Here is a 25,914-nt window from a genome sequence, read left to right on the forward strand (position 1 = left end):
CATAAGGTGGGCGGACGCAGCAGGTGCCCTGGGTCACTCGGTGCCTTCTCAAACATGTGTACTGGGGCCAGCGCTGTGCCGTGGTGGGTAAAGCCACCAACTGCAATGCTGGCATCCCATATGGGCACTGGTTCTAGTCCCGGCTGCTCCACTCTGCATCCAGCTCCCTGCTAATACTCCTGGGAAAGCAGTGGAGGATGGCCCAAGTCCTTGGACCCCTGTACCCACGTGGGCGACCTAAGGAAGCTCCTGGCTCCTGGCTGTGGAGCAGTCCAGCTCCAATTAACTGGGGACTGAACCAGGAGATAGAGGATTTCTCTGTCTCTTCCTTTCTCTCCGTAAACTCTGCCTTCCAAATAAATAAGTCAAAAAAATTGTGTTTTGAAATCCCGAGACTTGTGGGAGAGTCACAGAAGCAGGGCCGAGAGGCCGTGTCCCCTCCCTGCAGCTGATGAAACCACGACCTACGAGCAACAGCAAAGTGGCAGGCACCAGCACAGCGCCGAGACTGCCCCCCTCGGCATTCCCATCACGCCCCTCGGCATTCCCATCACGCCCCTCTTCTGCTCTAGGGCCCCAGTAGGGCCCCCCGGGTCCAGCACAAGGCCTGTAAGAATGGAAAACTCGGAGCCAAGCTCTCGCGGGACAACCAGAGCCTCCCTCCTGGCTCACCCTCCCAGGCCTCCCATCTGCACCCCGTCAGCTCACAGGCCTCTGCACACGGCTCCTGCTGGCTCTGCTGTGCCGACTGGCCAGCAAGTCAGCTCCTCACGACTCTGAGATAGCTGACAGTCTAGCAGAAACTGCAGGCTACCTCCTCCTCACCCACCCACCCATTCCCCGGGAAAAACGCCTCGACAGAACCAACCCTGCATCCAATTCACGGCGCAGGCGCCCACCCTCCCCGGGGCCGGGGCCTTCGTGTGGCTGCCCAGCAGTGACCTGCGGCGCAGTCAGGGGCTGAGGACCGAGCCCTCTCCCCACTCTCCCTCCACACCCAGCACCGGCACATTGCTCCAGGCCCACCTGTGTCACTCCCAGCAACAGCTGCCCGGTGGCTGCCCACATGGGGCTCCCAAGGGCTGGACGGGCTCCTCTCTGGTCCCTCAAAGGCAACTAGACTCCTCCCCTGCAGCCAACAGGAGCCACCCCCATGCCTGTCCCAGCACTGCCTGTGAGCCTGTGTCCTCCGTGATGGGAGAGAGAGGACTCAGACCCGACTCAGTGAAACACCACACAGTCCTCTGGGTCTTAGGGGCACAGGCGCGGCACTGGATCCTCCACCGTGGTGGACGATGGGGACAAGGTCCACCCACGCCTCCTGTCCTGTGAAGCTGCACGCGAGGCCCCCACGTGTGAATGCCACCAGCTCTGAGTCCGCACCCCACACGGCTCTGGTCGCAGTTGAGCCAAGGAGAGGGCACTCCATCCTCCAGCCTGGCTCCACTGCTTCCTGGAGCCCCGCCCATCACCCCGCCCACTGCCCAGAAGCCCCACCCACTGCCCACCCGCACGTCGCTTCTTTGTGTCCATCCTCCCCTTACCCACCCGCTGTCCAGGTAGCTAGGCGGCCTCTCGTGATGACCCCTGCAAGCTCCCCCTGCCTCAGGATCGGATTTTGTCCCTTGTGCACACTGCACCGGCGACCACAGCCCTGCCGCCAGCAGGTGGGAGACCGGCCTTGAACAGTTCCTAGGCAGGGCCAGGTGGGTCCTTACCTTCTGCGAACGGCTCCCACTCGTAAAACCGGCCCATGAACGGCTTGTTGTTGTAGGACGCGCACTGCACCTCCCGGATGCTCCTGCTGCTTTCTGGACACACCTGGCGGGCGGAGCAGATAGGAGACACGAGTTAGTGCCCATGCTTCTCCGGGCACTGGCTGGGGAAGGCAGGAGCCCTCCCGCACCCAAGCCAGGTTCCTGAAGCCTTGTGATCAGCGATTTTAAATGCAGGCCCCCGGGCACAGCACTGCACGAGCTCCCGGGCTCACTGTCCACAGAGAACATCCAAAGGCCACTGGCCCGACACACTGGGCTGCGCCCCCTCCAGCTGCCCCGCCTGTTCCTCCCATGGCATCTGACTCCTCACTCCACGCAGCCTCTGCAGCAGGGGCACGCCCTTCAGTGTACAAAGAATCTCCCCGGAGATCCTTCTAGAAACGCGCACCCTGGGCCCCCGAGGGTCGCGGTTCAGTGAGATGGGGTGATGCTCTGGGGATCGAGTCTGCAGGGGATGCTGATTGTGAGACGATGCAGAGAACATGCAGGGTTCCCCCCTCTGGTTTCATTCTTGCAAGCGTTACATAGAATAATGTGGGCAAACATCAGTATAAAAATATATGGCCGGCGCTGCAGCTCAGTAGGCTAATCCTCCGCCTTGCAGCGCCAGCACACCAGGTTCTAGTCCCGGTCGGGGCACCGGATTCTGTCCCCGTTGCCCCTCTTCCAGGCCAGCTCTCTGCTATGGCCCAGGAGTGCAGTGGAGGATGGCCCAGGTGCTTGGGCCCTGCACCCCATGGGAGACCAGGAGAAGCACCTGGCTCCTGCCATCAGATCAGCGAGGTGCGCCGGCCACAGCGTGCCAGCCGCGGCGGCCATTGGAGGGTGAACCAACGGCAAAGGAAGACCTTTCTCTCTGTCTCTCTCTCTCACTGTCCACTCTGCCTGTCTATGTATATATATATATATATATATATATATATATATATATATATATATATAAAGGATTAGGATCAGAATCTCTAGTCCACATTGTGGATACAGCATGACACAACTTTTATTTTTAAAAAACATATTTATTTATTTCATATGAAAGGCAGAGTTAGGGAGAGACAGAATCTTCCAGCTACTGGTTCACTCCCCAGATGGCTGCAACGGCCAGGGCTCGGTTAAGCTGAAGCCAGGAGCTTCATCCAGGTCTCCCAGGTGCATGGCAGGGGCCCGTGGACTTGGGCCCTCTTCTGCTGCTTTCCCAGGTGGATTAGCAGGGAGCTGGATCAGAAGTTGGGCAGCCGGCATAGGAACTGGTGCCCATGTGGGATGCCAGCGTTGCGGGAGGCAGCTTCACCCGCTGCACCACAACACCAGCCCTGATGTTGTAGCTTTTCCAGCTGCGTCGTGCTGGCGTGGGAAAGGGAACCCAGCTCCTTACGCATTAAAAAAGCTCCGAGTGTAAAAAAAAAAAAAAAGCCTCCAGAGCACACTGCTATGACAGCGCCAAGTCCTCGGGGATTCCTGCGGCAATCTCCCGGATGCATCAGAGGAACAGAGGAGGAAGGACACGGCGCAGGGGAGGGAGAGGCCTCTCGTGTCCCCAGGACAAGCCCAGGGTGGTCGGAGCCCTCGCATGCTTGAGCCAAACCACATGGAGCAAGAAGCCGCCGTGTGAGGCAGAACGTGACAGAAGCCAGCAGGGAGAAAGCGCCGGGGCAGACAGGCAGGCGGCCCCAGCTCTGCTGCCTGCGGGATGGCGACAGCAGGGAGCCATCTCCCAGGGCTCCAGAAGCCGGGCTGCTGGGTGTCCTGGGGCTGGGCCCCCACAGGCTCCCAGCCACACCAGCTGTCTCCTGCATGGGGTTGGGGAGTGCTGTCCACACCCTCCTGCCAGGGCTAAATCCAATTAGGGTGTGGCCAGTGGAGCACTGTGGAGAAGCTGCCAGCCCTGCAGCCGGGCCCAAACCTGGCTTTGAGAACGGGGTGGTCAAAGACACAGGTTCTGGGGGTGGGGCACGGTTGGTGAGCTAGCAGCAGAGACGCCTGCGTCTCACATCAGTCCCAGCTTTGGCTGCTGACTCCAGCTTCCTGTTAGTGCAGCTCTGAGAGGCGCCAGGTGATGGCTCAAGTATTTGTGCCCCTGCCACCCGCATGGGAGACCTGGGTTGGGTTCCTGGCTCTTGGCTTTGCCTGGCCTAGCCCTGGCTATTTTGGGCATTTGAGGAGTGAACTAGCTGATGGAAGGGGTATGTGTGTGTGTGTGTGTTTTTCTGCCTCCCAAATAAATTCTCGGGCCTCAGCCCAGGAGGCGGCTGGGGTGAGGGCCCAGGGACACATGCTTGAACTCTCTCCTGGGGACTGCACAGCTGCCAGCCTTCACCAGGCTGTGCAGGGACAATCAGGGGCCATGCCCAATCTTCAGTCTCACTCCAGACTATTCAACCCGCAGCTACCGAGAGCTGCAGCAGCAGAGAGCAAACCCAGCCCCTCCGTTTACAGATGGAGAAACTGAGGCCTGGACAGACGGCAGGGCTTGCCCAGGGGACTCTGAGATGCTGACGGCTCAGCTCTGAGCTGCAGGTTTTCCTGACAGCTGAGCCTCCCAGGCCTCCCATCACCAGCCCTACGTGAGGCCTCTGGCCAGAAGCCGCCCTTGGTGAACCTGTGCAGCTGCCAGAGCTGGAAGCTGCAGACCACAAAGACGGAGCCAGTGTGCTTAACCCCTTCTCTCCCTGGGCAAAGTATACAATGCACACGTGTGTGCACATATGTGCGTACGTTTGTGTTCGTGTGTACTTTGTACATGTGTGTGCGTGCATGTGCATGCATGCCTCGTGTAGACAGAGACTCAGAAGCATGAAAGGCAGAGTTGTAGAAACCTTCTCTCCACAATTTTTTAGGAATCTGTGTTGTCTATTTTTTGTGCAATACGCAGCATCTCCATAATAAAGTGACAACTCGTCGGTACAGACATCTTCCTGGAGCAGAGGCCTGCCTGCTCGCAGCTCATCGTCCTGTGCTTCCGTGGCTGGCTAATGCCTGGTGCTCTTACACGCGAACACTCCTGCCGTGCCAGCTGGTCACAAGACCTCGGGCAGGACACCCCATTCTCTGGCTGCCTACAAGTTCTTTGTATCCTGAGCCTGGCCCAGGTACCCCCTGAGGCAGGAGGGCTCGGTGCGGCACCTGACCCACACAGCAGGGGCAGGTGTCAGGCAGCCCCGGCACTCGGCAAATGGTGGGGGGGACAGCAGGAGGCAACGAGGTGCCCAGAAGGTGGGTGTGGCCCTGTCTGTGGCCACCAGCGACTCAGGATGCCCGGTGAGCTGCAGCCAGAGGCAGCTTCCTCTCCTTGAGAGAAACCCAAGAGCCCCCGGGACCAGCCATGGGAGTGACTGGGACAGCATCCTGGCACAGGAAGGGCCATGGTGATGACGGTGACGCTGGTGGTGACAGGCACAGGTAAGCAGGCACCCCGCCACGTGACTTACATATAGGATCTCGTTTATTCTTCACAATCACCACTATACCCATCTTACAGATGAGGAAACTGAAGCAGCAGAAAAATTCAGTGGGCCAAGCAAGCAGCGAGTCAGGACTTCTTACTGCACACACTGGGTGTGGATCCCATGCCAGCAACTGTGCACCGGGGCCCCTGGTGACTGTGGGGATGCAATGTTGGTGAGTGCTGCATCCTTGGACAGGAGGGCCTGGAGGCCAAGGTCAGGTCTGGCGGCGGCTAGCCGAGCCGAGAGCTCCGGAACAAGGACGGAACCACATCCACAATGCTGTTTCGCGTCTGGTGTGGATGGTACATTAGGACTTGTCACGCTCTCCTCTGTACACACTCCGCTCTCCGCCCAACATTCTCTGAAGTTGAACTTCCCTTATACCTGCTGCTTCCCGAGGTCAGGCGCACCCGTGCCTCTCTGTGGATTATACAGCAAGCTAGCCCGGGGCACGTCTCCGGCACACCACGGACACCTTCCACCAGCACAGACATGAAAACCGAGTCGGCAGAAAAGCCACATGGGGAGAGTCCAGGGCCACTCAGGAGGGGACCAACGGAGACGCCCTGGGAGACGAGCTGCCTTCCGGGGCCCCTTCCCTGGCTCTCAGTGGAGGAGAAATCCAGGTGTGAGAGAGCACAACCGGCCCAGTCCTTAGAAAGCACCATGAGCAAGACTCGAAGCTCCACACAGACAGGCGTCAGGCCACAAAGAGCCACACAGTCATGGCGCCAGCTGCAGCTGACGAGTGATGACAGCCAGCTGTGCCTGGCCTCGCTGTTCAGGAGGGCACCACGCACTCACCTGCGCGGAATGGACGACTCCCCACCTCCCCGGGAAGAAGGTGGGGACCCTTCAGACACGCATTCTTTATCCTCTGCATCACCCTGGCTTCCAGGCAAAGATCAGTTCCCATAGCAACGCACGATGTACTGGACATCACCAGGGAACAGCACTTTCTAAAAACAGAAACCCAGCCAACATCCCTGCCCCGCGGTGACAACGTGGCTGTGTGACCTGGAGCACACCTGCAGCCTGAACGACATCTGAACAGTAGGCCCCAGGAATGGTCGCGAGGACTCGACTCGCAGCAATGTTACGTTCTCCAGCTCGCGGTCACGCGCTCCCAGCCTTTCTCTTCCCAGCCGGGCAGGCGCCACACAGCCGTGGACCCAGGGTTCTCACGCGGTGCCCAGCGCGAGATCCATACCCGCTGTCTCCCCCTCCACGTCACACCACACAAGCCCAGGCCCACAGAAACCCTCCGGTCACCTCTCCCGATTCTCCAGCTGGGAGTCCAGAGCATCAGGTCAGGGCTCGGCACGCGTCTGAGGACCTCACTTGCCCAGCACTGCTCTGTCCACCTGCGAGACACCCACAGCCTCCCCCGGAGAGGTGCTTCCTGCTCGCTCAGAGCACCTGTGCACACCGCACTCCCAGGTGTGCGACTCCAGCTCTGCCCTCCACTCCCGGGAGGGCGTGGGGGACTCCCTCAAGGCAAGCACTCATGTCCATGGGTCGGGCACCGTGACGTACGTACAAGGACGAAGAGAAGAACCTGCTGTGACTGCCTCTTGCACCAGGTGAGAGAAATAACCAGGACCCTGAAATCACAGAGGAATCAGCAAGTGTCTGCTTAGCGCACCGGTCCTCCCAGCAGTGAGGAATCAAGGAAACAAACAACCTCCCACGTGCTGCCAGAGGAAAACTGAGATAAAACTGGGGCCAGCAGGGGTCAGCAGGGTGGAGGACAGCAGACACCTCTTCCTCTCTCAGTGCGAGCCGTCGATGGAGAGACCCGGGGCTGATCTCCCAGGAAGCAGGGAGCAGGACAGCGTGTAAGGCGCAGGAGAGCCGGGCGGCAGAGACTGAAGACGGAAGCGACCCACTGCACCTGCCCCCGCCACTCTGAGAGCCCTCACCATGCACTGGCACAACTCCAGTCACTGTGGAAAGTGACAGCTGTGACAGCTCTGATTCACACACGCACGAGATTGTTTCAGAAAGCGCACGGAGGACGGGCGTGGCACACGGCGGGTTAAGCCACTGCCCACTGCTAGCATCCCACATCAGAACATCCCCGCTGCTCCAGTCCAATCCAGCTCCCCGCTAACACACCGGGGAAAGCAGAAGATGGCCCTAGCACTGGGGCCCTGCACCCAGGTGGGAGACCTGGCTGGACTTCCCGGCTCCCGGTGTCTGCCTGGTCCAGCCCCAGCCCAAGCCCACTGCTGCGGCCATCTAGGGAGTGAACCAGGAGATGAAAATCTCCCTCTCCCTCTCCGCCTCTCTCTGTAACTCTTTCAAATAAATAAATAAATTTAAAAAAAAAAACTACATAGAAAATGGAATTAAACAATCATTTTGGTACAAAAAGTTTGATATTCACACCTATTTTTAAGATAACACATATTTTCCAAGAACGTTTTGAATGTCCTTTTAAAACACAGACTGCAAACTTCCCTGCACCGTTTTAAAAATAAACTTGTCTTGTAATTCTGCTTTTCCATGGACTCTGTGAAGTGCCCTCGTGTGTGTGGAAAAGTCAGCGAGAAAACTTTCCATGAACAGAGGGACAGCAGAAGGCTGTGGTGCCCAGATAAGGAGGGTGGTGACAAGCTCAGGATAAGGGCTCCTTTGGCTGGGCCCCAGCCGGACGCCACGCCAGCCAGGCAGTAACCGGCCCCACAGTCCCAGCAAACTTTTGCACCTTGCACAAGTGGCCTGGATTCTGATGACAACCACTGACCAGCACCCCCCTCCCCCCAGTCAGGAAGCCGTCAGCTGCTCCTCCAGTCTCAGCAAGCCAGGCCAGGCTGAGGCTGCAGCCCCATCTTCCCGCCAGCTGCGCTCCCTCGGAGGCGGGACGAGCCCACGCAAGCAGCCAGCCCTGCACCATGGGGCCGTCGAGGAGAACCGCAGCCGCCAGAACTCGGCGGTGCTCACAGCAGCCGGACAGCTGCTCCAGCTGGGGAGCTTCCCAGCCCTCACGCTAAATGTGCTCAGCCTCAACTCCGGGTCCAGCTCGCTTCCCTGCCCCATGCCTCCCCCAGCAGCCCCCAGCCCGCCCCCGGAGAAGGGCCCTAGGCTGAGTCCCCAGACCTGAGCAGGACGGCTGAGGGGCAGCTGCAGGAATGCAGGGAGGAGTCTGGACAGGGGGCGAGGGGGTCCTGGTGTCTCCAGCCCCAGAGAGCAGAGCGCTGGACTGCACGCCTTTGCCCCACCCTGGGGGTGCTGGGCCACTACTGCCCTGGCAGCCCTGCGTGACCTCGGGCTAACCCTCACTGTTCTCCCCCTCCCCCGCACCTCCTGCTGGGAGCCACACCGAGAGCACCCCTGGCGTCCGGAGGGTCCCTGCCTCTCCCCAGGCACTGCTGCTCCCGGCAGGAGAGGGGAGCCTCAACTTCTTGCTCCTGGGACCTGACAACAGCTCACAGGGTCTCCAGGACTCACAACTTCCTCTCCCTAAACCGCCCGCTGCCCCCAGCCTCACGGGGACAACCACCCTCTGCACAGTCCAGGGCATCCAAGAGCCTCTGCAGCAGGCGTGGCGCCCTGTGTGGCCTGTGCCGGGCCGGCTCCTGAGTCCACCCGCCAACCAGCCGCCCCACGGGGCTCCCAGCCTCTCAGGGCAGGAGCCTGCCCCAACCTCCAGGTTCCCCACTCATTCAGTCAGGGTCCGTGCTGTGCCTGTGGGCCCCAAGCAAAAGCCTCGGGTGGATGGCTCAGCAACCTTGTCTGCTTGCTGGATAAAGGGAACAGCCTATCAATCGCAGCTACCCCTAGAACAAAGGGGACTTGGAGCCACGGAGGCTGTGAGTCAGCACTCGAACGCTCGCCGGAAGAGGCTCAGATCAGCCACCTTGACGTGTGCAGGTGCAAAGGGAACTGCCCAGGTGTCAGTGCCAGCTCCTGGGGTGGGTGTGGGTGTGCAGCCAGGTGAGCCTCCTCCTCGACTCAAGCCAAGTGGCCGTCCCATGCCACCTGCGGGTCCACACCCGGTGCAGCCAGCTGGTGAGAACCGCTGACTTCTCGCTGTCTACAGAAGCGTTTCTCACACGCCCATCTGCCACAGGATTGGTGTGCAAGGCCCGCGTGCCATTCTTAACATGCCGAGAGAGGTAAAAGACAACCCCCTCGTGGAGGCTGTAATGACTGCGAGTGGATCGGGGGGAGAAAGAAGGTTCCTGACCCCCTAGCAGGCACCGCAGTCCCTGAGACCCCTGCCCCAGGCTGCCCTCCTCGGCCAGGGCCTCAGCACCCAGCACGGCGACCGGTGAAGAGACTCAGCCTGCAGCACACCTGCCCCGATCCAGATCAGCCCTCACGTTCCGCACCTCACCGGGGGACTTCAGGAAACAGTGCGTGGAATAGGGAACCGGATGGTGGGTTTACTTTGGTGCAGGAAAACTGGAAATCCGTGCATTGCTTTCTTAATACTCATTTCCTGGGCGCTTTCTGAAGACACACACACACACACACACACACACACGCCCTTAGAACCGAGCGCTCTACACCAGCGCAGTGTCAGAAGCTGGCTTCCCGGGCACGGGCCCCGCCTTCCTCTCCCTCTGCTGTGTTTATTCACTGCTTTTGCTGTCATAAACACAGCTGTGTGGACCGCCATCTGCCGCATCTGTGTGCCCCTCCCCGCCTGGGACCACCCAACCGAGGAGGGGCCGAAGCCCCCGTCCCGTGGGAGGCAGCATGAGAGGATTCACGCGTGTGGCCCGAGGTACACTCCTGGCCACGACCACAGGAGGGAAAGGGCCGATGTCTTCACACCAGGGCTCAGGTGTCACAGTGCAGAGAGGGGACGGGCCCTGGGTGTCCTGTGCCCACACTCAGCCTCTGCCCTGTGTGAAGACCTTGGTCTACCAGCTTCGAAGACGTCAGAAGATGTGCCGAGACCACGAGGGGTTCCTGAGATCCCTCACAACCCACACTGCTCGGTGGTGCCGGGGCTCACGTGCCCCGAAGCAGCGGCAGCTCCCACGGCTGGCACACAGCGCACGCCCGAGCAGGCATCCGAGCGAGAAGCGCTGAGCAGGCATCAGCCCACGTGTGCCAAACGCCCTCTTTCCCCATCTCTGTGATTCACTCGATCTCCCATTGCAGAGCTATGCTAGGCAACGGGAGAGTGCATGCCACATTAAAGGGACAGACTCTGGGATGGGTGTTTGCTGCGAGGGTTGCGATCATCCTGCGTCATGGAGCCTGGGCTCAAGTCCAGCTCTACTCCCTATCCGGCTTCCTGCTAACGTGCACCCTGGGAGGCAGCAGTGATGGCTTCAAGCACCTGCGCCCCTGCCACCCACACAGGAGACCTGGAGGGAGTTCCTGACTCCCGTTTTTGGCCTGAGCCAATATTGTGGGCATTTGGGGAGTGAACCAGCGGATGGAAGATGTTTCTCTGCATTGCAAATAAGTAATATCAACACTGAATTTCACTTCAAAACAGCAGCAGCAGACAGTCAAGAACAGGGGCCAAGTTTGATCAGGGACACAGGGAATTTCTCATTTTCTGATCTACAAAGCACGCTCTGGTCTCACAGCAGCCCCAAGAGGCAGACTACCCGGTGGTGGTCCCGCCCATACTCCACAGCCCTGGTCCCTTATGGGACACTCAACGATGCGCCAGGGACTGCTTCAGAAACAAGCTGTGACTCCTGGAGTGGCCGCCGGGGGAATCCGTTCAGAGCAACCATTCAGATCACAAACTGAGTCATTCTGTGGCTCCATGGCAGGAAATATATTTTTAATGAGGAAATTGAAGCTAATATGTAACAGCTGTGCTGTTACTGAGTAACGGCGTCCTGAAGCAGATTAAATTATTAATGAAAAATGTAGCAGCTTGCAAATTTAACCTCTTCACGTTCTCTCATTCCTTTCTCATTATACATAGCCTTTAAACGTTTTAATTATATTTATTTTGGGGAGGGAAGAAGAGAGAGAGGGAGAGGGAGAGAGCGCCCCATCCAGTAGTTCACTCCCCAAATGCCCACATGGCTGGAACAAGGAACCGAGACCTCGATGCCGGTCTCCCACATGGGTGGCAGGAACCCAAGCACTCGAAGCTGTTGCCACTGCCTCCCAGAGTGCTCAGCTGCAAGACGCTGGAGCCAGGAAGAGAACAGGGCACGCGGCTGTCTGAGCTGCTAGTGAGCAAACACTGGCTCCCTGCACAGCCTGCCAGTATTTCTAGAACGACATCTGGCCCCTTGCACAGTCCACAAGGTGCTCACAAGGTGCTCCGAGACTCACTGGCCTTGAGGGCCTGGGCTGGGGACTCAGCTTCCCTTTGCGGCTTCCAAACGTGCAGAGAACGGCAGCAGGCCGAGGTGGAGGAGGGCTCAGGAGGTCAGGGAGAGGAGTCTGGGAGGCCGGCCGGTGTCACCAAGACGCAGGGGAGGAAATCAATGAATGTGTGAGGCACCAGCCCCCAGCAGACACAGGTGCACCCAGCACGCCGTGTTCTGTCCACAGTGCAGCAGACACAGCTGCACCCAGCTTGGCCTGTTCTGCCCACAGTGGTAGACACACAGGTGTACCCAGCAGGTGCACCCAGCATGGCCTGTCCTGCCCACAGTGGCACACACACAGGTGCACCCAGCATGGCTTGTCCTGCCCACAGTGGTAGACACACAGGTGCACCCAGCACGCCGTGTTCTGTCCACAGTGCAGCAGACACAGCTGCACCCAGCTTGGCCTGTTCTGCCCACAGTGGTAGACACACAGGTGCACCCAGCAGGTGCATCCAGCATGGCCTGTCCTGCCCACAGTGGTAGACACACAGGTGTACCCAGCAGGTGCACCCAGCATGGCCTGTTCTGCCCACAGTGGCACACACACAGGTGCACGCAGCTTGGCCGTGTTCTCCTGCCCATGGCGGTACAGACACAGGTGCACCCAGCTTGGCCGTGTTCTCCTGTCCATGGCGGTACAGACACAGGTGCACCCAGCTTGGCCGTGTTCTCCTGTCCATGGCGGTACAGACACAGGTGCTGAGAAAGCCGACCAGCCTCACAGGGGGTACAACAGCTGCTGCTCTGAAGCCGGATCCTCAGGCTGCACTGCCCCCTTCTTCTCAACACCTGACGTTTTTCACCTGGAAACTCACAGGGCTGCTCCTCCTGAAGCACCCACTTCCTTCGCAGCACCAGAGGGCCACCCTCCATCCACTACGGAGCCTGGATCCAGTGACCAGTGGCCACCCTCCATCCGCTACAGAGCCTGGATCCAGTGAGCAGTGGCCACCCTCCATCCGCTATGGAGCCTGGATCCAGTGAGCAGGGATGGGGGATAAACACTGCCGATACCCAGGGTTTCCTGTGGGGAGCAACTGGGAGCAACTCGGACTAGACTAAGTTACTGGAATTAAGACTTATTCTATGCATCTGCTCTCCCACAATATGGCGCTGGGAGAGAAGAAAACAGCTTCTACACAGCTGCCTCCAGTTCAGCCAATAAACTGTAGGACTTGCTCCTGATTGGAGGAGAGCAGTGTACTCGGCGTGTGGGCAGCCGAGTTGGGATTGGCAGAGGAGGACTATAAAGGAGGAGAGAGACGGCATGCACCAGGAAATTCTAAGGGGAACATCTAAGGGGAACATCTGAGCAGCCCCCGAGAGAGCCGGCCGGCGGTGTGCCACTCCCCTGCGGAAGTGGGGAAAGTGGCAGGGGGAACCGCCCTTCCACGGAGGTGGAAGGGACAGTAGCCAACCCGGGAAGAACCAGCAGCAAACCCGGGAAGGGCCGAGCAGACGAAAGAACAGCGCAGGGTCCTGTGTCGTTCCTCCACGAAGAGGGGGAGCGACATAATGGTGCCGTGACTCGGATATGAAGCCTAGGCAGGGCTTAGTGTCGTTCCTCCACGAAGAGGGGGAGCGACATAATGGTGCCGTGACTCGGATAGGAAACCTAGGACGGATAGGAAACTTAGGAGGGAAGAAACGGGAAAATTTCGGAGAGAGAGACTAGCAAACAGCCTAGGGAAAAGCCGGACGAAAAAGGTGCCGGAAAAAGCTATTGAAAGCCTAGGCATAGACTCGGATACGCACTACGGGGGGAAGCTGGGAGAAATCTCTAAGGTCAAAAGCGAAAGTGAAAGCTAGAACAAACAGACTTGGATACGGACTGTGGGGAGAAGCCAGGAGAAATGAGGGAGGAATATTGTTGGAAGAAAGCTTGGGGAAACATACCGGGTAGAGAAAAATGTTAGGGAAATTGAAGCCGCGGGGGGCAGGCCGAGGCGGAGACGAAAGCCACTTTGGGATTCTCAAGTTAGCCCGGGAATAAGGGGCGAAAAGTTAAAACCAGAAGCGGAAACGTAAGCCAGGATGGAATCCGTCTGATTAGCCCGGGGAGCAAAGGACGGGAAGCCAAATCGTGGGGCGGAAACGTGAGCTGGGTTGAATTCGCCAGGTTAGCCCGGGGAACTTAGATTGAATGCTAGTGGCAGAGACGTAAGCTACGCTGTGTGACTCGCGGAAGCCGCCGCGCGCAGAGAGAGCGTGCGGGGCACAAGTAGATAGGGAACGCTGGGCTAGTGCGAGACCGCGGAGTGTGCATGCGAAGCCGAGCGGCTCAGAGCCGGGAAGTCGCCGAGAAGCAGCCTCGGGGCGGGCGCCGGGAAGCCGCAGGGATAAGAGAAACAGAAGTTTAGAAGTAAAATGAGAGAAATAGGAATGCTGGTAGATAGAAGTAAAACAGGAGAAATAGGAATGCCCGGAGATAGAGAAATAGAGAAATAGAAAGGCCTCCCCACAACACAGCAATGAGAGAGCTTGGATTCGGTCTGCCTGATTAGGAAGGCGGTGAGCACCTGCGGGTGGCTAGCAGCTTATGTGCCACAGGTCACCGAAGACAGGCACGTTATCAATACCAATAAGTCACCCCACAACATGGCAATGAGAGAGCTTGGATTCGGTCTGCCTGATTAGTGAGGCGGTGAGCACCTGCGGGTGGCTAGCAGCTTATGTGCCACAGGTCACCAAAGACAGGCACGAATTAACATCAATAAGTCTCCCCACAATACCTTGGATTCGGTCTGCCTGATTAGTAAGGCGGTAAGCACCAACAGGCGGCTCGACCAGAGTATGAGCTGCAGGTCACCGAAGATAGGCACGAATCAACACCAATAAGCCTCCCCACAATATGGCAATGAGAAGGCTTGGATTCGGTTTGCCTGATAGGGCTTGTAAGCACCTGCAGGCAGAGCAGAGCATGCGCTGCAGGGCACCGAACACAGGCACGCATCAGCGCCTAAAAACCTCCTCACAACATGGCGAAGAGAGGACCCGGATTCGGTTTGCCTGATTGATAGGACTTGTAAGAACCTGTGGCAACTCTAGCAAGCAGAGCAGAGTGTGTGCCGCGGGACACCGAAGACAGGCGCGTATCAATGCCAAAAAATAAAAAGAAAGGGGGATCTGTGGGGAGCAACTGGGAGCAACTCGGACTATACTGTTACTGGAATTAAGACTTATTCTATGCATCTGCTCTCCCACAATATGGCGCTGGGAGAGAAGAAAACAGCTTCTACACAGCTGCCTCCAGTTCAGCCAATAAACTGTAGGACTTGCTCCTGATTGGAGGAGAGCAGCGTACTCAGCGTGTGGGTAGCAGAGTTGGGATTGGTGGAAGAGGACTATAAAGGAGGAGAGAGGCCGGCGCCGCGGCTCACTAGGCTAATCCTCCGCCTAGCAGCGCCGGCACACCGGGTTCTAGTCCCGGTTGGGGCGCCGGATTCTGTCCCGGTTGCCCCTCTTCCAGGCCAGCCCTCTGCTGTGGCCAGGGAGTGCAGTGGAGGATGGCCCAGGTGCTTGGGCCCTGCACCCCATGGGAGACCAGGAAAAGCACCTGGCTCCTGGCTCCTGTCATCAGATCAGCGCGGTGCGCCGGCCGCAGCGCGCCGGCCGCGGCAGCCATTGGAGGGTGAACCAACGGCAAAGGAAGACCTTTCTCTCTGTCTCTCTCTCTCACTGTCCACTCTGCCTGTCAAAAAAAAAAAAAAAAAAAAAAAAAAGGAGGAGAGAGACAACATGCACCAGGAACATCTAAGGGGAACATCTGAGCAGCCCCCGAGAGAGCTGGCCGGCGGTGTGCCGCTCCCCTGCGGAAGTGGGGAATGTGGCAGGGGGAACCGCCCTTCCACGGAGGTGGAAGGGACAGTAGCCAACCCGGGAAGAACCAGCAGCAAACCCGGGGAGGGCCGAGCAGACGAAAGAACAGCGCAGGGTCCTGTGTCGTTCCTCCACGAAGACGGGGAGCGACAGTTTCCCACGGACGCTGAGCGACTGTGGGCCAGCGATGCAACAGGCTACGCCTGAGCTGCTGGAGCACTACCCTTACAAAACAGCAGCCGCTGCGGGGAGAATACGCGGGAGCGTGGAGCGGGAAGGAAGAAGAGACAAGGCGCAAACGTGGCCACGACCCCTGCGCCACGGGACGCCACAGGACGCCGTGGGCGGCACTCACCTTGGTGTTGCACAGCTTGTACTGCCGGTAGGCGCCGATGCAGGAGATGGCGGTGGAGCGGGGAGGCTGCAGGAAGCTCTGAGCTGTGCCAGGGGCCCCCGCGGCATGGCTGCTGCTCGTGTCTGGGCTTTGGAAGAGACTTGAAGCCGCAGGGAAGCCCTGGTCCTGGGTCAAAGGCAGCTGGTAGCTGGAGGCCTCGGAGGCCTGCAGCCCGAAGTGAGGGCTGCGGGCACCGTGGTAGCCAGGCGCATGCTGGGGGCCCTGCTGGGGCGCTGGGCCATAGGCAGGCCCAGGAGCCGCCGCGGCCTGGGCCCTGGCCTGGCCGGAAGGGGGCCTCTGTCTCCGCAGCCTCTGCGGTGGGTGCTGCGTGGAGTCCATCTGCAGCGGGAAGATGTACGGGGCCTTGCCGTAGCCGTACCTGCCGGGGCCGATGGCGCCGTGCGTCCTGCCCCTAGAGAGACACACACAGGGGAGATGCAGTCAGTGGCTTTCCCGGTAACCCAAAAGCTCCGGTGTAGGCCAGGAAGGACCCAAAGCTTGGGGGGCCTGCAGTGGGCCTGGGAGGGAGGGAGCAGCACGCAGGCTGGAATGGACAGGGGTTCCACAGAGGGCGCAAGCAAACAGGGGCGCCCACAGGGCATGCGCAGCGATGACCGTGGGGGCGGGGACAGGAAGCCGAGGTCGGCCAGGGGTTCTGACCGCAGAGTCCGGCATTTGTGTAGGGGGCCGGAAGTCACAGAGGGGATCTTGAAGAAATACAGAGGTAAGAGTGTAACGTGAACCACAGACACCTGCCCACTGGCTTTTACTTTCCGGTTATTCAACCACGCCTAGTACTGCAAACCCTGTTCCCACTACCACCCGCACCGGACAGCTTTTCCCGAGAGGGAGTCAGCCAGGGCAGCAGTGCCGCTGAGGCCGAGGCCCGCCTCCCAGCAAGCGCAACCTGGGGAACCTCCCGGAGGGGTGCGGCCAGCTGTCCCCCACCCCGGGGGTCCCACGCTGAGAGGCGACCTCTGGGGAACCTCCCGGAGGGGGTGCGGCCAGCTGTCCCCCACCCTGGGGGTCCCGCACCGAGAGGCGACCTCTGGGGAACCTCACAGAGGGAGTGTGGCCAGCTGTCCCCCACCCCGGGGGTCCCGCGCCGAGAGGCTACCTCTGGGGAACCTCACAGAGGGAGTGCGGCCAGCTGTCCCCCACCCCGGGGCTCCCGCGCCGAGAGGCGACCTCAGACTTGTGTGTAAAACGACTGAGTCGGGTGAATGGCCCCCAAGGTCCCTGAGACTGACTATGCTTTCCAGAGTTCAGGGTGACTCGTTCTGTACTTGCATCAACTTGGGAAGGCGTCCAGGAAGGCCCCATTAAAATGTGCGCGTTAATAACGCCATCGAGGGAGACGCTGACGACCTGCTTCCTGCGGCACAGAAGTTCCGGGAGCACAGCTAAGCACAGACATCCCTGCCGCTGGCTCTCCTCCTCCTTAGCAGCCTGGCTTTGAGAGCCAACGCTCAGGGGCGGGTCTTGCTGTAGGATTTCTCAATCTGGCCAACAGCAGGGGCCCTGTGAACAATGGGGACTCCGTGACGCAGTTAGCTCAGCCTAAGCAGGTGCACGTGGGGCTGCCAGGGTCCCTGCCTGGGCTACAGTGTCACTCGCAGGCCGTGGAGGACCTCCTGAAAGCTGAGAGGGAGTTCCAGGGTCCTCCCTGATGGGACAGGGCAGGGAGGCCCCGGCTCAGAGGGCCTGGGCCGGCCGAGGCGCCACATTTCCAACAAGCCCCGCCCACGACAGGCCAAAGGTAGAAACCCATCTGTCCATCAACCAACCAGCACAGGGAGCAGGCATACAGAGTATCACCATCGGGTTTGGGGATGGGGGCTGGCAGACAGGGGATGAGCCACATGAAGGAACTCAGACACAGCCCAGGGACTACATCTGCAGAAACAGCCCAGAGGCAGGGACGTGCTGGGGCGGGGGGCGCGGGGCGACTGCTGAGACCGAGGGTCTCCTTCTGGGAGAAGAGGAAAATGTTCTCTAAATAGACATGGGGTGGACACACACCTCAGGAATGCTCAGAAGCTCCTGGGTCGTGGACTTGGACAAGGCGAGCAAACTATCTCAATAAAACTGATTTTTCTTTAAAATGAGAGCAGGAGGAACTTGGTTATGGAGCCCCAGCTGGGCTGCTGATGGGGCTAAGTCTGAAGCCGATTTTTTTAAATATTCATTTGTTTGACAGGCAGAGTTTCAGAGAAAGGGAGATTCCTTCCATCCACTGGTTCACTCCCAGCCAGGGTTAGGCCAGGCTGAAGTCAGGAGCCAGGAGCTTCTTCTGGGTCTCCCACATGGGTGCTGGGGCCCAAGCACTTGGGCCAGCCTCTGCTGCTTTCCCAGGTGTGTTAGCTGGGTGCTGGATCTAAAGTGGAGCAGCGGGACTCGAATCAGCACCCACATGGGATGCAGGTGTCACCGGCGGCAGTTTAACCGACTAGCCCACACCACCGGCCCCCTGGAGCAGATTTTGTCATTTGTTCTCCATAGTCTGCTCCAGCCACACTCGACAAACTGGATGGGGTAGAGGCGGGCTGCGGGTGGGGGTGAGAAGCCCTTACCCGTGATTTTTCCATGCCAGACAAAGGCACAGCCCTGCCCCCCACCCCCCACGCCCCTGTGTTGCTCAAGGACAAGCGTCTACGGTGAGGGTTCCAGCCCCAGTTCACCCAACAGGGCCCGCGGAAGCTGCTGTTTCCGGAGAGGACGCCTGTGGCAGCACCTGTCCCTGTCCTAGGCTGGCTGCCAGCCGGGCACTGGACGCCGGACACTCAGCGTGGCGATTCAACACAGACACCACACCTGAGCTCCCTCCGCGTGGCCCTGCCCTGCCCACTCCCCCACTGCTCTCTCCTGCCTCCCCCCTCCCGCACATCAGGCCCATGTCCCCAACACCTCTAGCTTGGTGGCCCTGTGAAAACCACACGGCCGTGACCCAGCAGTCCTGGGCCCCCGCAGAGCTGCACATGCCTGCACTGCAGCCCAGCCTCACGGCGCTTCCCCGCCTCTGTCTCACGGCGGGGTCGGAATCTCCTGGAACACTCAGCACTGCAGGCTCTGGGCCTGCACCTGCGAGGAGCTGGGGTGGGGCCTGGGAATTGGCATTTCTAGCAGGCTCCCAGGTGACAGCGGGGCCCCGAGGGCCACCTCCCTCCTGGCATCAACACCTGGAGAACAAACAGAGGCCCGGCTTTTGTTCCCACAGCAGGGAGGAATGCAGAGGTCAAGGGTGCTCCAGGCAGGCGGGCAGGGCCCAGAGCCACCCAGGCTGCTTGGACTTGCAGACTCCCCACGTTGGTTTCCACCTGGCTCCCCCGAGAACCCAGTCAAGGCTTGGTGAGAGCGCCCCTCCCTCTCAGCTGTGCCAATAGGAGCCACCCATGGGCCACAGCAGCCAACACAGGGGACAGCCTGAGGGCCCCCAGGACAGGAGCCCAGCAAGGGAGGAAGGTGGCACAGAGTCAGGTTCTATAATCAAGCCTCCTGTGGTCACGCATGCTGCTGTCACCCATCCTGTGGTCATGTCTTGTGGTTGGTCACATGTCCTCTGGTCACACATCCTGTGGTCACACATCTGTGGTCACCCATCTTTTGGTGACACGTCCTATAGTCACATATCTGTGGTCAGGCATGCTGTGGTCACCCATCCTGTGGTCACATGTCCTGTGGTCAGGTGTCCTGTGGTGGCACAACTGTGATCACACATCTGTGGTCACATGTCAGGTATACTGTGGTCAGGTATCCGTGGTCACCCATCCTGTGGTCAGGTGTCTGTGTTCACCCCATCCTGTGGTCAGGTGTCCATGGTCACCCCGTCCTGTGGTCACACGTCTGTGGTCAGGTGTCAGTGGCCACCCATCCTGTGGTCACGCCTCTGTGGTCAGGTGTCAGTGGCCACCCATCCTGTGGTCACCCCATCCTGCGGTCAGGTGTCAGTGGCCACCCATCCTGTGGCCACCCATCCTGTGGTCACACGTCTGTGGTCAGGTGTCAGTGGCCACCCATCCTGTGGTCACACGTCTGTGGTCAGTGTTCTGTGGTCAGGTGTCTGTGGTCAGTGTCCTGAGGCCAAGTGTCCGCCCAGGAAGACGATATCTGGAGGATCCAGCCCCGCGCACCCCTGGCCCCTGGCAATCGCTTCTCCTCAGGGTGCTGGAAGGACCCTGAAGATAACAGATGCAAAGGTCGGCAAGAGACTGCCCTTCCTTGGGGAAGCGGGCGCTGTCGGTCAGGACCCAAGGTCTGGGGCGCGGACGGAGGAGTCTCAGCTGGGGTGGCGCTGGGACCCCGGCCAGGACCAGGTCGGGGGAGTCTCGGCTGGGGTGGCATTGGGGCCCCGGCCAGGACCCAGGTCGGGGGCGTCACAGCTGGGGTGGCGCTGGGACCCCGGCCAGGACCCAGGTCGGGGGCGTCTCGGCTGGGGTGGCGCTGGGACCCCGTCCAGGACCCAGGTCGGGGGCGTCTCGGCTGGGGTGGCGCTGGGGCCCCGGCCACCTGTCCAGACAAAGGCAGAGTAGGAGAAGCCTCCAGGCCCTCAGCAGAAGTCAGGCCTGGGGGTGGAAGCAGCAGACGTCCCAGGAACAGAGGGACTTTCTGCTTTGTCGGGGGGAGCCACGGCCAGATGGGGGCACACGGATTTAGAAAGCACACTGGAGACTAAACAGAATCCTCTATTTATACTTGCACAAAAAGAAAGAGGGGTCAGCGAGTGTGGCGGTTAAACCTCCGCCTGAGCCACCGGCACCCCGTATCGGAGCACTGCTGAGTCCCGGCCGCTCCGCTTCCGGTCCAGCTCCCTGCCTACGCGCCTGAGAAAGCAGCAAAAGATGGCCCCCAAGCTCTTGGCACCCATGTGGGAGACCCAGATGGTGGCTATTGGGGAGCAAGCCAGGAAATGTGAGATCTGTCTCTCCCTCCGTCACTCTACCTTTCAAATAAATAAATAGCTTTTTAAAAAATAAAGAGGAAAAAAAATGGAAAAAGCACATAGATCTACAGCTGCGTGGACATGCAGGGTGCCCCTCTGCATGGACGCAAGTGGAACTCCAGACATGGAGAGCCCCCAGGGGCCGGCTGACAGGTGGAGTCGCCTGTCCCTCCTCAGCCTTCGGTTCAACATGAAGAAAGCGTTCGGTTTGTGTGTGTGTGTGTGCGTGTGCACAGGTTTTCAAGATACAACCGTGATATTACAAAGCCACACACCAAGCTGCTCTGTGCTCAGTGTTTTAAATGCACGGGGCAGGGGAGACCCTAAGAAGCAGGGGCGAGGCTCTCCCGTGAGAATGCAGAAGACAAGAAACCCAGTGGGCCGTCACACACTCACACACGCACACCTGGGGCTGGGTACCAACTCTCCACCATCCCTGCCTGTGTGTGGGCTGAGGCCCCCACCACTGGGCACCGCCAGGGAGTGGGAAGGGCTCTGAGAGACGGAGCAGCCCACGGCGCACCCCTGCCCTGCAGCGGGAAGCCCCCAGCCCAGGAGGAAGCTTCCGAGAGCGGAACACCAGGGCCACGCAGGCTGCAGGGAAGGGCAGTGGTTCTGTCCGTGGTGACCAACACAGCCAGCAGCGTCCCTGCCTGCCGGGGAGCCAGGGCGGAACCTCGCAGGCCCTGCGCTTCTGTCTCCACTGCGTTGACCTGCTGAGCGCAGCCCAGGTGTCCCCAACACCGAAAGGCTCACCTATGCCTGGAAACCGAAGCTCACAGCCAGAGGGCTCGGTGTGTATCGGGGCTCAGTCTCTCTCTCCAGATTCCACCCTGCAGGAACCCCCAGACACAGCCCTGTCCCAGGGGCCGGAGGCTCCTGGGCACCAAGGCCCCAGCTGGCATCCCACCTTCCCTTCTTCCTCCCTGCCTCCCATGCACCTGCACTTCCAGGCCCACTGAGAGGACATCTCTAAACGTTCATGGGAAGCAGAATTAAAAGCTGGGTGCATTTTGGTGTAAAAGAATAACTGAAATCCCCGCATACAAGGGGGCTTTGAAAGCTGAAGAACAGTATATGCTATGAAAAAACTTGCACAGGATTCAAAAAAGAATTGCATCAAAACCAGCTGCTCTTTCATGTGTACAAGAAGTTTCTGAGTTGTTGGCCATGTTCACGCTGGCTCGTCCTGTGCTTCCCACCCACACACACGTGGTCAGTGCTCCATGGCGGCAGGGAGTGGGGGAGGCTGCTTGCACCCCTCCGCCGAGGTGGCGGCACTGGAGCTGGGCTCAGCGTGCAGGAAAGGCCTGGCTGGCTCGCCAGTCTCGGCTCTCCAGGGCGTTTCTCACGCCTGGGGGACAGACTGGGGTCCGACACAGAGGCACTGTGTGAATGCTGAAATAGCGCACCTGGGGGACCAGCACTTAACTGCCAAAGGGTGCATAAAGCCCGCTGCTGCAGAGGCAAAACGGCCCAGGTCCCCATCAGCAGCCCCCACACCTGGGCGGGAAGCGAAGGCAGCTGGTGGGATTGGGTCGGGGCCAGTGACCCTGCAGACAGACCCTCATGAAGGAGAATGGGGGTCTGTGTGAGTGGCGGGGTGTTCAGGGAGCCTAGACCCAGGGCTGTTCAGAAGGCAGCTGCAGCCTTGTGCAGACCGAGAGCCCTGGCTGCTAACATGTGCCCTGGTGCATCATGAGGCCTGCCCAGGAGAGCAAGGGTGCTGAGTGTGAAGCTCACAGAAGCAGCTGCCGCTGGTCTGGTGGGGTGCAGACACCACCCCAGAAACTCAGGAGAGCCAGGAGCCCTGCCAGGGCTGCTCCGGGCAGTACTGTACGTGGTGTCTACTCCAAGAAGCAAAGCGCCGATGGTCTAGGGAAGAGAACACAATGCTGATGGAAGGAGAGCTGCCCCGGAGCCCACCGCGAGGCACACACCGTGCACGTGGAGCTGCAGGTGTAGCTGCCGCTGGCGCCGTGCGGCCAAGGGCTGGCTGGAAGAGGCAGCCGACTGCTTTGCTCTGAGCCCTCAGGAAAAAGGATCCCACTGGCTTCCAGAGACATGGGGGCAGCCACAGATTTGTCCTGACCAAGGAGAAGGGAAAGAGTCAGGAGGTGAGGACCCCAAGCAACAGGAGCGGAAGGGTGGTTGTGGGGCAACTCCAAGGGTAAAGTCCCTTGTGCATCAGGAACCCAAGGTCCAGGAAGGCCCCACCCTCAGTGACCCACTCACCATGGGGCCCCCAGACCCATATCCCAAAATAAAATGCAGGGCAACCTCGCAGAGATCTGTAGCCAGACCTCGGGAGGAACCTGGGCGCATCTCCAGCCCTCTCTCCTCTCCTAGGACCAGGTCTGGCCAGGGTCTCCAGGACAGGGCCCCCACACTCACGCTGCTGCACCCTGCAGCGGGCCTGGCCCCTGGGATCACCCAGGTGCCTGTTCAGTGGGGCCTCGTTCCAGCCACGGGATGGGTGAGTGGGCGTTCGAGACAGCAGGGATCAGTGGGCGAGCAAAGGAGAGGGCTGTCCTGCCCTATTTCCTGCCTGAAGACCCGGAGGGGAAGAGAGCGAGGGGCAGAGGGGACGGCAGGCGATGCCCAGGTATCCATCAGACTGACCAGAGTAGCCGCATGCTACTGTGTGGTCCCAGGGGTGTCATTCCATGTCTCCTGTGCGCCAGGGACACAGGGATGGCAATGCCAGCCTCCCGGAGCCATCGTCCAGTGACTGACACCTGACAACAGCGAGGACCTGACAGGTCAGAGCTGTGGGCCTCCCATCCCCACCCCAACACGTGAGGACCACGGCAGAGACAGCCGTGCCTGAAAGGCTGGGAAGAGGCTGCTGGCTTCATCACCAGCAGAGCGGCGATGGGTCTAACAAGCCCACAGTCCCTGAGCTCTTACGGAGGAACCAGCGGGATTTCTCCCTTCCTTAGCTGCCTCTTGTGCTCCGTCCTGGGCCACCCTTTCCTGGCACCCGCCTACCACCCCGCCACCACGACATTTCTCTCTGTCGTAAACAGGAAACACGCAGGGGGATGACCGTGTGGGAAGAATGATGCGTGGCCGTCTTCCCCGCCTCCGAGGAAGCACTCCAGGGCAAATCTGTGCACACAGCCAAGCGCAGAAGGAGGGGCGGCTCCAGGGCCTGACTCGGTCCCCAGGGGCGGCTAGCGTGGTGCCGAAACAGCCCTCTCGGCATGCAGGCAGCCGCCCCGACCACCCCTGCCAAGTGCTCTGCACCTGTCACCGCAGAGCAGGTGGCTGCTCCCACCTTACGCCTGAGCCTGACGCAGTGACTGGCAGTGTGGCTAGTCGGCATGCATGAACGGATTCGGCGCAGCAGGTGCACGGCGGGCTCATGCTCAGCCAAGCAGCGGCAGGCAACGCCTCGCCCACACACCAAGCCCCCGTCCACGGAGGGTCTCAGGCATGGGCTGCTGCGAGTGAAGAGGGACTGGGGGAACGACCGTTCACCCCCAAAGCCAGGACGGAAAAGCTCTCGGCACCGACACAGACGAGCCGTGCTCCAGTCATGGAGGGAAAGGCGAGGCCTGGCTGCTGTGGTCAGGACCCACGAACGGCACTGCGGGCTACCAAGAGGACCAGACGCGCGCCGAGGGCCGGGCCTGACCTGGGCACTCGAGCGGGAGTGAAGGCTGAAGCCCGGTGGCTCGGGGCCACACTCTCAGGTGCCTGCCGAGTGCCTCACGCGCGGGACCCTGCCCATCAGGAAAGGGCCAATAGGGTTGGTTAACGCACACGAATGCCAGGAAGTTTAGTCCAGAGCCTCGGACTGTGCACTGCACTCTGCAAACCCCACCCACGTGCAGACAAGGGCATCGCGGCCGCCAGCAGGCGCGAGGGAGGGTCCCAGCATGAGCGTGAGACCCCTTCTGGGATCCACATGTCCACAGCCATCATGCCCGCCCCCCAACCCCGCGCAGAGCCAGAGGCATGGATGGCTTGGAGAGGGTTCCAGGCTGTGCTGCTGTCAGGGGTCGATGCGCTCTTTGTTCTGATGACTAATGAAATACCTCGCACTGAACGAAGTACAGAATGCCGCGGGAACGAGCAAGGCCCTCTGCAGCCCCGTCTGAGGGCAGCGCTGCGCCGGAGCCTCCATCTGGCTGCAGGCTTTGCTAACCTCCAGGCAGAAGCGCACAAACCAGCGGCCCAGGCTCCCCCAACAAACGCCCTCCCAGGAACGGCCAGGGTTTCCGAGAGGGACTGGAGCACACAAAACCACTTCTCCGGATGGCATCAGCAGGCGGTGCCACGCCAGACAGCTTGGGGTTCTGCAACTCCCGCCTCAGACTCAACTTCCTCCCGGGGGGCGCGGGAGACACCAGGAGCGTGGAGAACGCAGATCCAGGGCGCTGCTTTCCCCACCACCCTTCCAGCGTGCCAGGACACCAAAGGCGGCCCCTCCCCCTGCCACGTGGCTTCCGCCCCCGCCCGGAGGGGAGCAAGGCTCCCCTACTAGCATGGAGGGCTGGGAAATCACACGTGGCTTCATGCGGCGTAACTAACACCAAGTTTGCCTCTCCGGCATCGTAAGGAGCCTCCGTGGCTCCAGCGGCCTTCGGGACAGAAGTAACACATTGCTCCCAACCATTCATGAGGAGACGCAAGGGCCTCCCACAACGAGGAAGGGGAGGGAGGAGCTGAGCAAACAAATGATCCCCACGGCCACCCGGACAGTGCCCCAGGGAGGCGGGAATTGGTGGGTAAACACCACGCACTCCATCTGCTTGAGATTCGAAACTTGGAAGCTTTCAAAGAAAACACACACACACACACACAGCGCACAGCGCACAGATGTGCACAGACACGCATGCGCAGTCTTCAGAATGTTCACGGGAAACATGCATGATGGAAGGAAAGAATGGGTGGATTTCACTCACCTTTCAACTCCTCATTTCAGGAACCTCCTGCAGGGCCTTGCACGCATGCGAGAAATGACAGACAGGGACACGGGTCATCAGTGAGGGTAAGGATCAAGCATGCTTCCCGAGCGGAGTCTTACGGCTCGGCCCAGTACTTTCACAGGTGTCACCTCTCTGACCCCCACAAGAGGCCTGGGTGGTACACAGAGGACATAAAAGTACTCGGGTTTTATGGGCTACATTGTGGGGTCCCCGTGGGCCACCCTGCTGGCAATGCGTGCAGCTGGGAGGTGGGGTCTGCTCCCTTCTGGCCCCGGATTCCCGCCAGCTGGGCCAGAGCA

The 25,914-nt window shown here is 60.0% G+C and overlaps 1 protein-coding gene across 1 annotated transcript in view; it reads right to left on the reverse strand.

Moving 5' to 3' along the window:
- Positions 1 to 25,914, reverse strand: part of THSD4 (thrombospondin type 1 domain containing 4) — a 394,254-nt gene that overhangs the window by 296,067 nt on the left and 72,273 nt on the right. The window contains exons 5-6 of the mRNA XM_070054744.2: positions 15,701 to 16,151; positions 1,719 to 1,821 (exon numbers count right to left, since the gene is read on the reverse strand). Coding sequence (XP_069910845.2) covers positions 1,719 to 1,821; positions 15,701 to 16,151 — 554 coding nt within the window. The remainder of the gene's footprint in view (positions 1 to 1,718; positions 1,822 to 15,700; positions 16,152 to 25,914) is intronic.

This window comes from Oryctolagus cuniculus, chromosome 12 (assembly GCF_051225735.1).
Source record: "Oryctolagus cuniculus isolate XC-2025 breed Fujian yellow rabbit chromosome 12, ASM5122573v1, whole genome shotgun sequence".
Classification (NCBI taxonomy): domain Eukaryota; kingdom Metazoa; phylum Chordata; class Mammalia; order Lagomorpha; family Leporidae; genus Oryctolagus; species Oryctolagus cuniculus.